At 41.9% G+C, this 13116-nt stretch overlaps 2 protein-coding genes across 2 annotated transcripts in view; both read left to right on the top strand.

The window, feature by feature from the left end:
- Positions 1-13116, top strand: part of LOC306929686 (crystallin J1A-like) — a 163672-nt gene that overhangs the window by 125383 nt on the left and 25173 nt on the right. The window lies entirely within an intron of this gene.
- LOC306943452 (CTD small phosphatase-like protein) overlaps positions 2124-13116 on the top strand; it is a 42239-nt gene continuing 31246 nt past the window's right edge. The window contains exon 1 of the mRNA XM_079529808.1: positions 2124-3030. Within this exon, the coding sequence (XP_079385934.1) occupies positions 2952-3030 (79 nt within the window). The 5' untranslated portion in view covers positions 2124-2951. The remainder of the gene's footprint in view (positions 3031-13116) is intronic.

Genomic DNA, 13116 nt, shown 5'->3' with positions numbered 1-13116 from the left:
GGAAGTCTGGAGCTCAATTCAATTCAATTCAAAGGAGCTTTATTGGCATGAGAAAACGTACGTTTACATTGCCAAAGCAGAAGTGGAACAAGACAATCAAAATAGAACAAAAATAAATATTGGATATAAATAGGAATTAAATAAAGGTGTAAACAGAGCTGTGTTATATTAGCACTTTGGGTAATACTATCTTGTGAAACTATAAAAAGATTGTGCATTTTCTGTCAGAGATAGTTATACAATATACATCCATATAGAATACGTTAGCTTTATACTTTTGATAAACAGTGTACACATATGTAGGTTTGTATTCCTTAAGGTGCTTGTATTCCATTTGATATCCTTCTCCTGTCACAGCAGCTCACAAATCTCGCTGCTGTGTTTGCACATTGTTGTACTTCACCCAACAGATATGGGTGCACAGTCTGTCTTCTCTTGGGAGCCAGGTCTGCCTATGGCGGCCTTTCTCAATCGCAAGACTGTGTTCACTGAGTCTACAGTATATCGAGTTCATGTTTTCCTTAGTTTTGGGTCAGTTACTGCATGTGCTCAAGTATTCTGCTAGGCTACTGTGTATTCCCTCATGTTTAGAGCTAAATAGCATTCCATTTTGCTCTGGTTTTGAGTAGATCTTTTCCAGTGTGTGAGATCGCTTTCTTTTAGTTTTCTTATGATTTGGTGTAGTCCCGTTTGTTTTCTGTCTGGTGGTTGTGCTTATGTCAGTCCCAGAACTAGCTGGCTGAGGGGACATGTTTCCAGGGATTCACTGTGTGTGAATGGGGGCCTTTTTGTGGAGCGTGTCCGGTTCACTTTCCTTTAGGTGTTTATAGAATTTCAATGCTCTCTTTTGGGTTTTGATAATTAGTGGGTATCGTCCTAATTCTGCTCTGCATGCGTTATTTGGTGTTTTCCGTTGGATGCGGAGAATGGATTTGCAGAATTCTGCATACAGAGTTTCAATTTGGTGTTTATCCCATTTTTCCGGTTCTTGATCGGCAAGTGGGCCCCAGACTTCGCAACCATAGAGGGAAATGGGTTCTATAACAGTCTAGTATCTTTAGCCAGATTTGTATTGGGATGTTTAACTTAATGTTTCTTTTGATGGCATAGAAAGCTCTTCTTGCCTTGTCCCTCAGGTCATTTACAGCTTGCTTGAAGTTACCTGTGCTGCTGATGTTTAGGCCGAGATAGGTATAGTTCTTTGTATGTTCTAGTATGGTTGTATTTAGTACAAATTGTTGGTGTTGGGGACTAGATCTTTTTTGGTCTCTGGTGGAGCTGTTGCCCCCGTGACCCGACTACGGATAAGCGGTTGAAGATGGATGGATGGATAATAGTGTTATCCCAGTTTCCGTTTCAGTTTCAGAAAATGCATTTTCTGTTTAATAAAAAGCTGGAGAGACATGGAGACTCTGTTACTGAACAAACACTCTAGCAATAATCGAGTACTATCACAATATAGAGTTTTTTAACACTTATTTTAAGAAAATCAACTTTAATATTTGAATTCTTCTACTCTCGAGTCTGGCCTGTCCCCTGTGTGGGCACCGGGGGGGCATTGCCAAATGTGAAGACATATGACATGCTCGAAGATTTCTTTCCACGCGTCCACCACTAGATGGCATCAACGACCTTTTTCCTCAAAAGGAAGGGACTACCTTGACGTATTTGTTTGTTATTAATTTAAATGTATATTCCCAGCCACACATTTCGTGCATTTTTAATTACTTATGAATGAACTGAATATATATATACACATATTAAAATGTTAATAGAATAAAGAACATTAGGGAACAAGTAAGAATGTACCCAAATGTAAATATTATATAAGGCTCGCAAAAATACTATAATAAAAATATTAAACATATTGAAAGACACAAATAAAAATACAAGCTACAATGTTCGTTTGTATATCAGTACTTATTGGCCAGCGAAACCTCCCACTTTCACTTGTGTGTGTGTGTGCGTGTGTGTGTGTGTGTGTCACTGTGTGTGTGTGTGTGTGTGTGTGTGTGTGTGTGTCTCCGACCCGACTCCGAGTCCAAATACATAAAGCGTCCATGTTGCACATCAGGGAGGGAGGGAGAGCATCGGCGGCCGAGGAGGACCCCCACCCAGGATAAGCCATGATTATTATTATTATTATAAATAATTCGATTCGACTAGTGTCTGTCTGTTTGGGGAAAGTCGCGTTACGCTAATATTAGGCCTATACATACAGAATTACAGCATAACAATATGCAATAACATGATATAATAAATCAACATGTCTCGTGGCATGTTTGTTGTATAAACAACAATAAAGCCATTTGTTTTTGTTTTTTTGTTTGTTTTTTTAATTTGTAATTTTTCGGGGGCGGGGGGACGGACGGGGGATTCGCTCGAGCGACGTACGGCGCGAGCGAGCGGGATCCTGCCTGTCTGTAACTGGGCTGCTTCTTCTCAGAGCCATTGAAATTCTCCTCCTCCTCGAGCGTCGGTGTTTTCGGCTCGAGCGCTCGTCACATTTGTGTGTGTGTGTGTGTGCGGGGATCGGTCATTAGCTAAAAAAGCTTCTGGCTACTAGCAGCTAGCTTAGCGGCTAACTGGCTAACTTGTGAATCGTTTCGCCGTTGGCTTTTTTTGGGATTGTTTTTTTCTTTTTATGTTTTTTACGCTTTGTCCTTGGATTAATTAATGTGCAGATATCGCGATAAAGCGATAGCATTGTTTTTTTTTTTGCCTTTTTGATTTTTTTTTCTTCCCCCAAAGCCCTAAATGCCAACCCTTAACTGGCTCCCTCCTCCTCCTCCTCGGACGTTAGCCGTTGTTAGCTCTGTGGGCTAATAGTAACCTGAACGTTTTTTAAAAGCTCGCCAACGAAGCAATCAAAAGGCTTCGCTGGCAGTGGAAGAGGAAGGAATACAAACAAACTCGGGAAACTCAAAGAGGAATAACCCCCATCTGTCTAAATGGACCACACGTCCATAATAACGCAAGTTTCCAATCCTTCCAAGGAGGAGGAAATTCTGTCCTTTAACCAGGAGAAAGGTAAGTTAAAGGGGCAAACGGAAAGAAGTCCGAATAGTGTCAAGAGTTGTACTTTCTTTAAATGGGTTATTTTTTTTCCTTTCTCGCGGGAGCTTTTTAGCTGTCTTGCACACCCAGTCAGTAACATGACACATGGCGTGTTTTCTACCACAGTGACATCCTTTTAGATAGAAAACATTGTCACATTGGTTGTTATGAGTCTCTCGTCGACACTTATTTTGGCACGTCATTTTTGTTTGAGTGTCTCGGGGTCGCTCGACCAAGTATATGTTCTAAACTAGCATTTAGCCTTGTGCTAGCTGGTTAGCTAGTAACTAAACACACTGGTTGCCTGTGTATGTTGTAGTGTGTTATAGGGCCTTAAAACAACACTATAGATAAAGATTAGTCGGTCTCCTCCAACTAGTTTATTGGTGATGGAGGCCTTCTGTCAGCTTAGCTTGGTGCTTATTGCTTTTGTGTTGTGGTGTCTGTCAACCAGTGTGTGGAGTAACATCTTTGCTCATTGTCAGTCCAGTACTTGTATGCTTTATGCAATATGGCTATGCATGTACTTTAAGAATGTAAAGCATAAATACTGTCTGTGAATTATAAAGAGGACTTCAGGAATTCAACAAGTTCTATTTTTCTTCAGTTCAAGGGAGTGCGTGGGAGGTTGTAGTAGTGAAGTTCTGGAGAAGAGCTGCCTTGGCTGAACCAACATGCTGGGGAAAACTGCGTGTGTGGGAAGCAAGCAGCATGCAAAATGTACAGCTGACTTGTAGTTGCATTCTATTTTTAGACGCGGGCCTTTTGTATTGACTGTGCATCATATGCCTGTGACCATTACTCGTTTGACCACTGTCGTATTTATTCAGTTAAGTAAATGACAACACTCACTGAATTGCTTGCACAAAGTCATGTGCAAGTGCATTAAAATGTGGACCTCATTGGTTGAAGTTGAAGTATGTGGAGTATGTGACCATAAATCTGATTCTGAGTCTGATTCTAGATCTCTGCAGATAATGACATGCCCATACTCTGTTTTGACAAGTAAACTCAGTACTTAATGCCGGGCAACGAATTAACAGCCAGTCTTGTGCTTGAATTGAAGCGAGTTATGGGTTTGTCAAAACAGAAGCAGTTCCATATATGCAGTTTATGCACTTGACTCAATTCAAAGGAGCTTTATTAATTGGCATGGGAAAACATACGTTTACATTGCCAAAGCATGTGTCAAATTTAAAATTATAATAAACGTTGAAAATGGGTAAAGTAAATACAATTGGAGGAGGGGTACAACATTTTGTAAACAGAGCTATGTCACATTGCGTCTTTATATACATGTTATTCAGGGTATAAAGCTTTCTTAAACAAATGGCAGCTATATCTTTGCAGTAACTTTGGGACAAATGACAGCATTTTTTTCCTCAAGACTATTTAAATAGTATACAAACTCTTTCTCTGCCACACAACCCTTTGATCTCTCTTCTGTTACTATACTATACTCTTCAAACCTCATCTGCAAGTCCATGGCTAATAATAATATTGTCCACCCCCCCCCCCCCCCTCTCCCTGCGTTGTGGCCGCTGTGGCTGGCTTTCGGGTCATTCAGACCCACGGGTAGTGTATCAATATCACGTCTCAAGCTACACCCCACAAACCATTAGTAATGTGAGAACTTAAGTCTCTCATCCTGAACAATGACTTTTTCCTCTGAAAGGAGCAAGGGATCCCATCCTCTGCAACTCTCATGGATTCTCTAGGCATGCTATGGTATGTATGGGGTGGACCTATGTGGGTGTCGAGGGAGAATTTCATTACATTTGAACCATAACCTAAAACCTACATGGCTAGGATTCTGGCTTTAGACTTCTTAAATATCAACATGGATGCCTAAGATTCTAATAAGAACAGCAAACTTAATCTGTGCTGGCTATTTTATCTGATGATTGGTTTAGCCACAGCAACAACTTGTTGTTACATGTCAAAGAAGACTAACCTGTATTAACAAGAAGAGAACTTTTTCAGTGGGCTTGATCTAACTATTTTTGTACTTGTGGCCTTGTATGCATTGTGGCTTCATGAGTAAGTGTAAAAAATAAATAAAAAGTTGTCAGTAAACCAAACTAAAGCACTAGTCTATTAATAAATGGTGTTGAGGAGAGCGAGGTTGGCATTGTTTGTGCCTCCCCCATGATCTCTACCGTTCTGTTCACTGTGCATCGCAGGTAGAGTTCATGATGAGGGGGTGGCAACAAGCAATGAAGCATGAAAGATCATTTATAGTGATATATGGTTGTCAGTCCTGTAATAGTCTGGCCACTAATTATTTTAAAGGGATGTGATAAACCATCAAAAAACGAGAGGAATGAGCTGAGGTGTTCAGGATTTTGAGTCCTACCTAGACCACCAAATTATGTTTTGACCAATATTTTGTCTAAAGTCAATCATATTAAGAACTTGGATTTGATTAAAGTTTCTTTTAAGATATATTTTTTTGGGCCTTTTTCTGCCTTTTATTGATAGGTTGAAAGTAGACTGACAGGAAATGGGGGGGGGAAGACACTCGGCAAAGGCCGTCGGGATCGGGAGTCGAACCCGCGGCACGCCGTCAGGCTGGCCGGTTGAGCTAACCGTCCGGGCCTTGATTAAAGTTTCTATTCATTTAATATAATTCAACAAATAAATTGAGATTGGTTTAAAAGTCGAGACACGGCCCGGGCCGGCCTAGCAGTCCGGGCACCTAGGCTGGTAATCCAGTGTCGCTGGTTCGAGTCCCGATGCAGACGACCTTTGCTATGTGTCTTCCTCCCCATCCCCGTTTCCTGTGAACCTACTGTATATTTTGCAATAAAGGCAAAAAAATACATAATTGCAGATATCAACATCGACAGACATCTGTTGGGCTGTAGTTGGATCCTTTTTTTAAATGTTTTTTTTTGCGGCTTCCGCCTTAGGGACAGACAGTAGGCTGACAGGAAAAGGGGAGAGAGATGGGGGAGTGACATGCAGTAAAGGCCATCGGGAGTCGAACCCGCGGCACACTGCCAGACTGGATTACCAGCCAAGGTGCCTGGACCGCTGAGCCACGGCCCAGGCCTGTAGTTGGATCCTTGTTGACATGTTTACACCTTAGTATATATGAATAGAGATGGCACCCGGAGGAAACCCTGAGGCGAAATGGACATAGTGGCCGAATTTGGTTTTGCAGTTTGGACCCATATCGTGAACGCGCTGGTCCGTTGACTATCATTGCACATGTTCATAATGACACGTGAACGCTGTTTCATACGTGAACGCACGTGAACGCGTGCAATGATAGTCAACGGCCAGCGCGTTCACGATATGGGTCCAATGCATATCCCAGAATGCACTCTGTTCCTGAGTGAAATCGCCTCATGCGCTTTTGAGCAACTTAATGCAAGTGGATGGGAGGAGAAATCCGGTGCCGCCTCTATTCATATATACTCTAAGGTTTACACCCCACAGGTCCTGTCCTTTAGGCTCTGAGGTATCATCAACGTTGTATTCAGGGAAAATCTTATTTCTTTAGTAGTAATCATAATATTGCAAGAACGCAACATGTGATTGCTCTTAATGTAATTTGCGCACACCTAGACAAGGATAACAAAGGTCTCATGACTGTCATTTGCTCTTGTGTTATTAAAACGTTTTAACTAAGCTTGAAAATGAACACATGAGAGGGTGTGCTGACAGCTACTTCTGTGTGAATTGCTCTTGGTGTTAATGTTACTGTTGGCCCAATACCTCTTGTGAATGAAAGAGTGCCCACACACATTTTTTCTATTTGCTGAAAGTGTTTAGTGACTGTGTGTATAAACGGCAGATATAATGTGTGGCTCTCGTGGTAGGTATTAAGGTTCTTTCTTCTTTGTTATAACCCATTTTGACCTGAGATCAGATTCTAAAAATGTTTTCTACATCCTGACAGTTTTCTGAAAAAGCCATGTTTCTATGTCAGTCGTTATTCGATTTTTCAAAAATAGCAGACCTACAAGTTCGTAGCGCGCCACTCGGTGGCGCGCTATGAGCTTGTAGATCTGCTATTTTTCAATAGCTAAAGCATAACATAATGCTAACACCAAAAGGGGTTCCCGCCCCAAAATGGGATAAAGAGTCGACTGAGCATAGCTGGAGAGTGACTTATATTCAGATATTTCTTACTGCATGTGGTCTTGTGTTAGTGGCAAGCTGGCAGCTCAGCGAAGCTGCTGCTGTTCTGTTTCTGAACCATTCTCTCTTCCAGTCTCCTTCACATGAGTCAGAGTTTTCCTCTCAGGGCCAATGCAAACATTACCATGATGATTACAAGAATGGTATGGCAGTCCGAGTGTCTGCACTGCAGCCTTTCCCTGCCATGATTCGACTGGGTATTTTGGTAGAAGAAACAAAGTTGGACTGTGAGGGACATGGATCCCTGGAAACGTATTTGCAACGACTGGCCGCCCAGCTACTTTACCATTACACTGAGGCGATGGGCAGGTGGCATGGTGCTATCATTATAGTCTTCCATTCACTGTAAAAGTCATTGACTTTGCCAACATTTTACAATGCACCCCGTCCCAACAGCTGCCCCTCAAAAAATGTGTAACCAACCACACTAGAGTAGTTCTGATACCGATACTGGTATCGGTTACTCGGGCCGATACCACCCTCAAGTACTCGTAGTCGGTACTCGGAACCGGTCCCGATACTTTGACCCAAGCCAAGTACCAAAACATCCAATTGACACTAGGCTGAACGAATGCAACGGGAGCAAGTCTAACCCAATACTGCAGCAAAATGCCAAAAACAGCCGATCTACAAGCATAAACAACTGACAAGTGTAGATCTGTAAATCTGCATCTAAGGCGGTAAAATAAGTGGTTACTCAACAAAAATAAAGTACTCTTATCGGTGCTCAGTATTAGCAAGTATTAAAAATTAAGTACTTGTTTTCGTACTCTGAAAAAAATGATATCGGGACAACTCTAAACCACACACGTGCGCATGTTGTGAGCTTGTAGCTTTGATATTTGTGCTAATTTTGTTGTTTTACAACAAAGTATATAGGTAGTAGTGGTTAACAGGTAGGTAGGCGCCTGTTGCTTGGACAGGCTTCAAATTGTCTGAGGAATTGAGCACCTTTGCCCTCAGTGTACCTCTGCTGGCTGTCCTCCAGCATGTGCCTGCTTTTCACACTGTTTGAGCTGCCAGGCAGGCAGCAGCCTAAATATAGTCGCACTGCCCTGCTGGCCACAGCTCTGTTGACCTCATGGCCCAGGATAACTACTTGCAAAGTTGACAGTTGCCTTCTGTATTTCAGTACTCCAACTAATGTAGAGTTTGTGACTGTGTGGTATCATGACCTTCAGTTGAAAAATTGCTAGTGGATTTGACTGGACTTCTGCTTTTCCACTGCGTGGGTCCGACTCGACTCACTTGATTTAGTTTTCCACTACGGATTTTACCCCTTCAATGCTGGTCATCACAGCAACATTCAATCCTCTCCATAGGAGTGTGCTAAACAATGCTAATGCGGTCAGGAAACGATTGCTGTATTATGTAACCTGTACCAGTGATGTTGAAACTTAACTTTTTTACAGTTTTGGGGCCTTTTATTTATGGAGGGACAGACAGTAGGCTGACAGGAAATGGGGACAGAGATGGGGGGAAGACATGCAGTAAAGGCCGTTGGGATCGGGAGTCGAACCCGCGACACACTGCCAGACTGGATTACCAGCCAAGGTGCCTGGACCATTGAGCCATGGCCCAGGCTGGGGCCTTTTTATTGATTGATCACAGTAGGTTGACAGGAAACCCGGAGAGAGATGGTGGAAGACTGACTCGCAGGAAAGGTTGTCGGGATCGGGACTCGAACCTGTGACATGCTGTCGGGCTGGATTACCAGCCTAGGTGCCTGGACTGCCTATGCAAAAATGTATCACTGGCTGTCAGTCACTTAAACTCTGCAATAGTTTGTAGTTGTCCAACTTAAAAGTTAAACTGCAATCGTTTATCTTTCATGTTTAGTTTTAGTTTTGCCGTTTGTAAAGTGCATTGTGTGTAAGCCTTGTGTCCCGGTAGCTCAGTCGGTAGAGCACTTGCCTTTTGACCGCAAGGTCATGGGTTCGATCCCGGGCACCGCCAACTCGGCGTCGGAGTAATCTAGTAAAAGAGTAATGACACTCCCGTTGACTCGCATTGTAACAATGGAATGTGGAAGTGCTCATTCTATTTCAATGGAATAGTTCCAGCCATAGGAGCAATGTTTGGAACTATCGCCCATAGGCACCCGCTTTGCGGCGAGATCAAAGCGTGTCACCACTCTCTTACTAGATTACTCTGCTCGGCGTATGCGGAGCACGGCTTGACGTTGTGCGTTAAGTACTGGGAGCTGATGGTAGGTGTTGCGCTCCACCTCAGCAATCCATCTCCCAGAGGTCTAGCGCATTGAAACTGACTCTGTCTTACTTACTTAAGGTGCATTAATAACACCAGATGGAAAAAATGAGCTGACCGAACTTTGCAATGCTCGACATGGCAATTTGCATGTTTTTAGCACTCTGGTGTGTATCATGGCTCAAGTTTGGTAGAGACTAGAGACGGCACCCCACCGTCAGTCTATGGGGAGGATTTCAGTGTAATGTGTACGGATATTGGGGTTTTCTAGGCGTGTATGTACGGACATGCCAATCCATGCTATTTCACCGTGTTTGGGTGAGACCTGGTTGAAAGCTACACAGCGGTGTATCAAAGACATCATCAGCTCATGCGGTTTAGGCCAATAAAGAATTGTAATTTTAATTATTGGGTGGTAGCTGATTTCTTTTTTTTCTTCTATGATTCTATTATTGCAACATGGATTTCTTGTTCACAATGAAGCATTATCAGGGTAAGAATACTATGGTGCATCCATATCATTGATAATATGGTGCATTGATGTATCAATCACTATTGATTCTACTGTGTCTTTACTCTTTATGGATTATTTTGCATCAGAGATACATTCCAACAAAAAATCTTCTAAATCCTCCAGTTTTCTGAAATAAATATTTTTATGATTTTTCAAAAATAGCAGACCTAGAGGTTGTAGATCTGCTATTTTTCAATAGCTAAATTTTATATATATATTTTATATATTTTGTGAATCTGTCACTTCGAAGTCAAGAGAGGCTAGTGGCTTTAGCATTTTTTTGTTTTTGTTTGGTTGGGCACTTGCAAAGTCTCTTATGGATGAAGTCAGTGGGATTTCAGTTATTTAAAGCAGCTACTCTACTCGGGGGTGGGCTGGCTAGGGCCTTGATTTAGACACTGAGATGAATGGGCTCCTCTTACATGGTCCTTTTTACCCTCTGACGGTGACTCCTGCTCTGTTGTGGCGCCTCAGAACAATGTTTTATGGGAGCGGTGTGTGTGTGTGTGTGATAGGAGCTGTTGTCAGCTGTTGTCAGTGTTTCGGCTTTTTGACTTTATTTCAACCAGACAGCTTTTGCTTCTCATTAGTGTTGCCACTGTCGCACATGTCTGTGATTACATATTACTTTAGAATAAAACACATGTAGTTCATATTTGTATGGCATCCACATTCTTGCATCGTACTAATATTTTTTGAGTGGTGCAACCACTCCAAAGAACAGCAATGTCCGTGTTAACCTATGTGACTATGTATGTGTGTGACTATGTGACTATGAGTAGCAGTAGTAGTAAGGGCATTTTATCAGGTATTTGACCAATCTGGGAACTAAATCGTTACCAAGAAATTTCTTCACCAATGTGTTTCTAAAGGTGTCTAATAACATGTACTAAAAGTTTGAAATTCAACTCCCGTGGGAAAATTGAGTTATTAGCATAATATGTGACCATACCCATAACATCCTATATAAGGCAAAAAAGTCCAAATTTCATCATTCTTTAAGTAGCATGTGACATATGAAACTAGGGTGATTTCATGATTCTGAATCCATTCCAAGCATTAGTTTTGCACAAAAAACACTCCTTGGGCTAAATTAGGCCATATCCAGTTGACCAAATGTGCTGACCTCATCACGTTTGTGTGGCCGTTTTCCTCCCAAGGAGTGTTTTTTGTACAAAACTAATGCTTGGAATGGATTCAGAATCATGAAATCACCCTAGTTTCATATGTCACATGCTACTTAAAGAATGAACGGCCAATTTTGAGGTCCGGGCTTATGCACGTGACGTCATGAACGTCCGTCCACTTCCATTAAAGTGCTGCAATTCCACATTTCGCCAGTAGGTAGTGGCATCTTCAACGTTGGATAGCCTTACTGGGGGCTTGAATTATTCCATGGGCCACTGGAAGCCATTTTATTTTAGAGCGGCACAGAGCGAGTTTCATCCTCTGCCTTGCACATCACTGTATACTTCCTCTTGTGAGGTGTGCATGTCATATACCGCTATGCTATCCTTCCACGGATCAGGACACAGAACACGTTGAGATTTGGTCAGGGTGCGTTTCACACGATTTACATGGAATGAACCTTCCCTACTTCAGTGGAACTACGTTTCACACGATTAACATGGAATGAACCTTCCCTACTTCAGTGGAACTACGTTTCACACGATTAACATGGAATGAACCTTCCCTACTTCAGTGGAACTACGTTTCACACGATTAACATGGAATGAACCTTCCCTACTTCAGTGGAACTACGTTTCACACGATTAACATGGAATGAACCTTCCCTACTTCAGTGGAACTACGTTTCACACGATTAACATGGAATGAACCTTCCCTACTTCAGTGGAACTACGTTTCACACGATTAACATGGAATGAACCTTCCCTACTTCAGTGGAACTACGTTTCACACGATTAACATGGAATGAACCTTCCCTACTTCAGTGGAACTACGTTTCACACGATTAACATGGAATGAACCTTCCCTACTTCAGTGGAACTACGTTTCACACGATTAACATGGAATGAACCTTCCCTACTTCAGTGGAACTACGTTTCACACGATTAACATGGAATGAACCTTCCCTACTTCAGTGGAACTGTAGGGATAGGCCAAAGAACTGGTTCCTGTGACATGTGCATGGCCTATGTTTACTAGCCTGGGTTCCAGCCTGATCTGAAAATGTCACTGCACTACTCAGTCTGGACAGTCTCCTATTCTCCACTGATAGGCGGGACATATGAAGGTTGAAATGGAACCGTGGTTTCTGATTGGTCTGTTGTGCTGGTTGAGGAAAAACACCAGTTTGACGTTGTATGTTTACACTGGTATAGCCCAAATCTAATCTCTGGCCTATCCTCAAGTTCAAGTCTGAACAGCAACATGAAAACTGTCAATACTTCTGTAAGTAACTAAGGACCGACCCCCTGTTGAAGACCCCTTGCGTTAGACAGACTGTTTCCTTAAAGCTGCTGTGTGTTGTAGTAATAGTAAGGGCATTTTATCAGGTATTTGACCAATCTGGGAACTAAATCGTTACCAAGAAATTTCTTCACCAATGTGTTTCTAAAGGTGTCTAATAACATGTACTAAAAGTTTGAAATTCAACTCCCGTGGGAAAATTGAGTTATTAGCATAATATGTGACCATACCCATAACATCCTATATAAGGCAAAAAAGTCCAAATTTCATCATTCTTTAAGTAGCATGTGACATATGAAACTAGGGTGATTTCATGATTCTGAATCCATTCCAAGCATTAGTTTTGCACAAAAAACACTCCTTGGGCTAAATTAGGCCATATCCAGTTGACCAAATGTGCTGACCTCATCACGTTTGTGTGGCCGTTTTCCTCCCAAGGAGTGTTTTTTGTGCAAAACTAATGCTTGGAATGGATTCAGAATCATGAAATCACCCTAGTTTCATATGTCACATGCTACTTAAAGAATGATGAAATTTGGACTTTTTTGCCTTATATAGGATGTTATGGGTATGGTCACATATTATGCTAATAACTCAATTTTCCCACGGGAGTTGAATTTCAAACTTTTAGTACATGTTATTAGACAACTTTAGAAACACATTGGTGAAGAAATTTCTTGGTAACGATTTAGTTCCCAGATTTTCATAGATTTCTCTTACTATAGGGGCAAAAGTGGCGCTGTTGTGCCAGAAACAGA

The sequence above is a fragment of the Electrona antarctica genome, assembly GCF_951216825.1.
Source record: "Electrona antarctica genome assembly, chromosome: 1".
Taxonomy (NCBI): Eukaryota; Metazoa; Chordata; class Actinopteri; order Myctophiformes; family Myctophidae; genus Electrona; species Electrona antarctica.
This window is presented reverse-complemented; position numbering and strand designations above follow the sequence as displayed.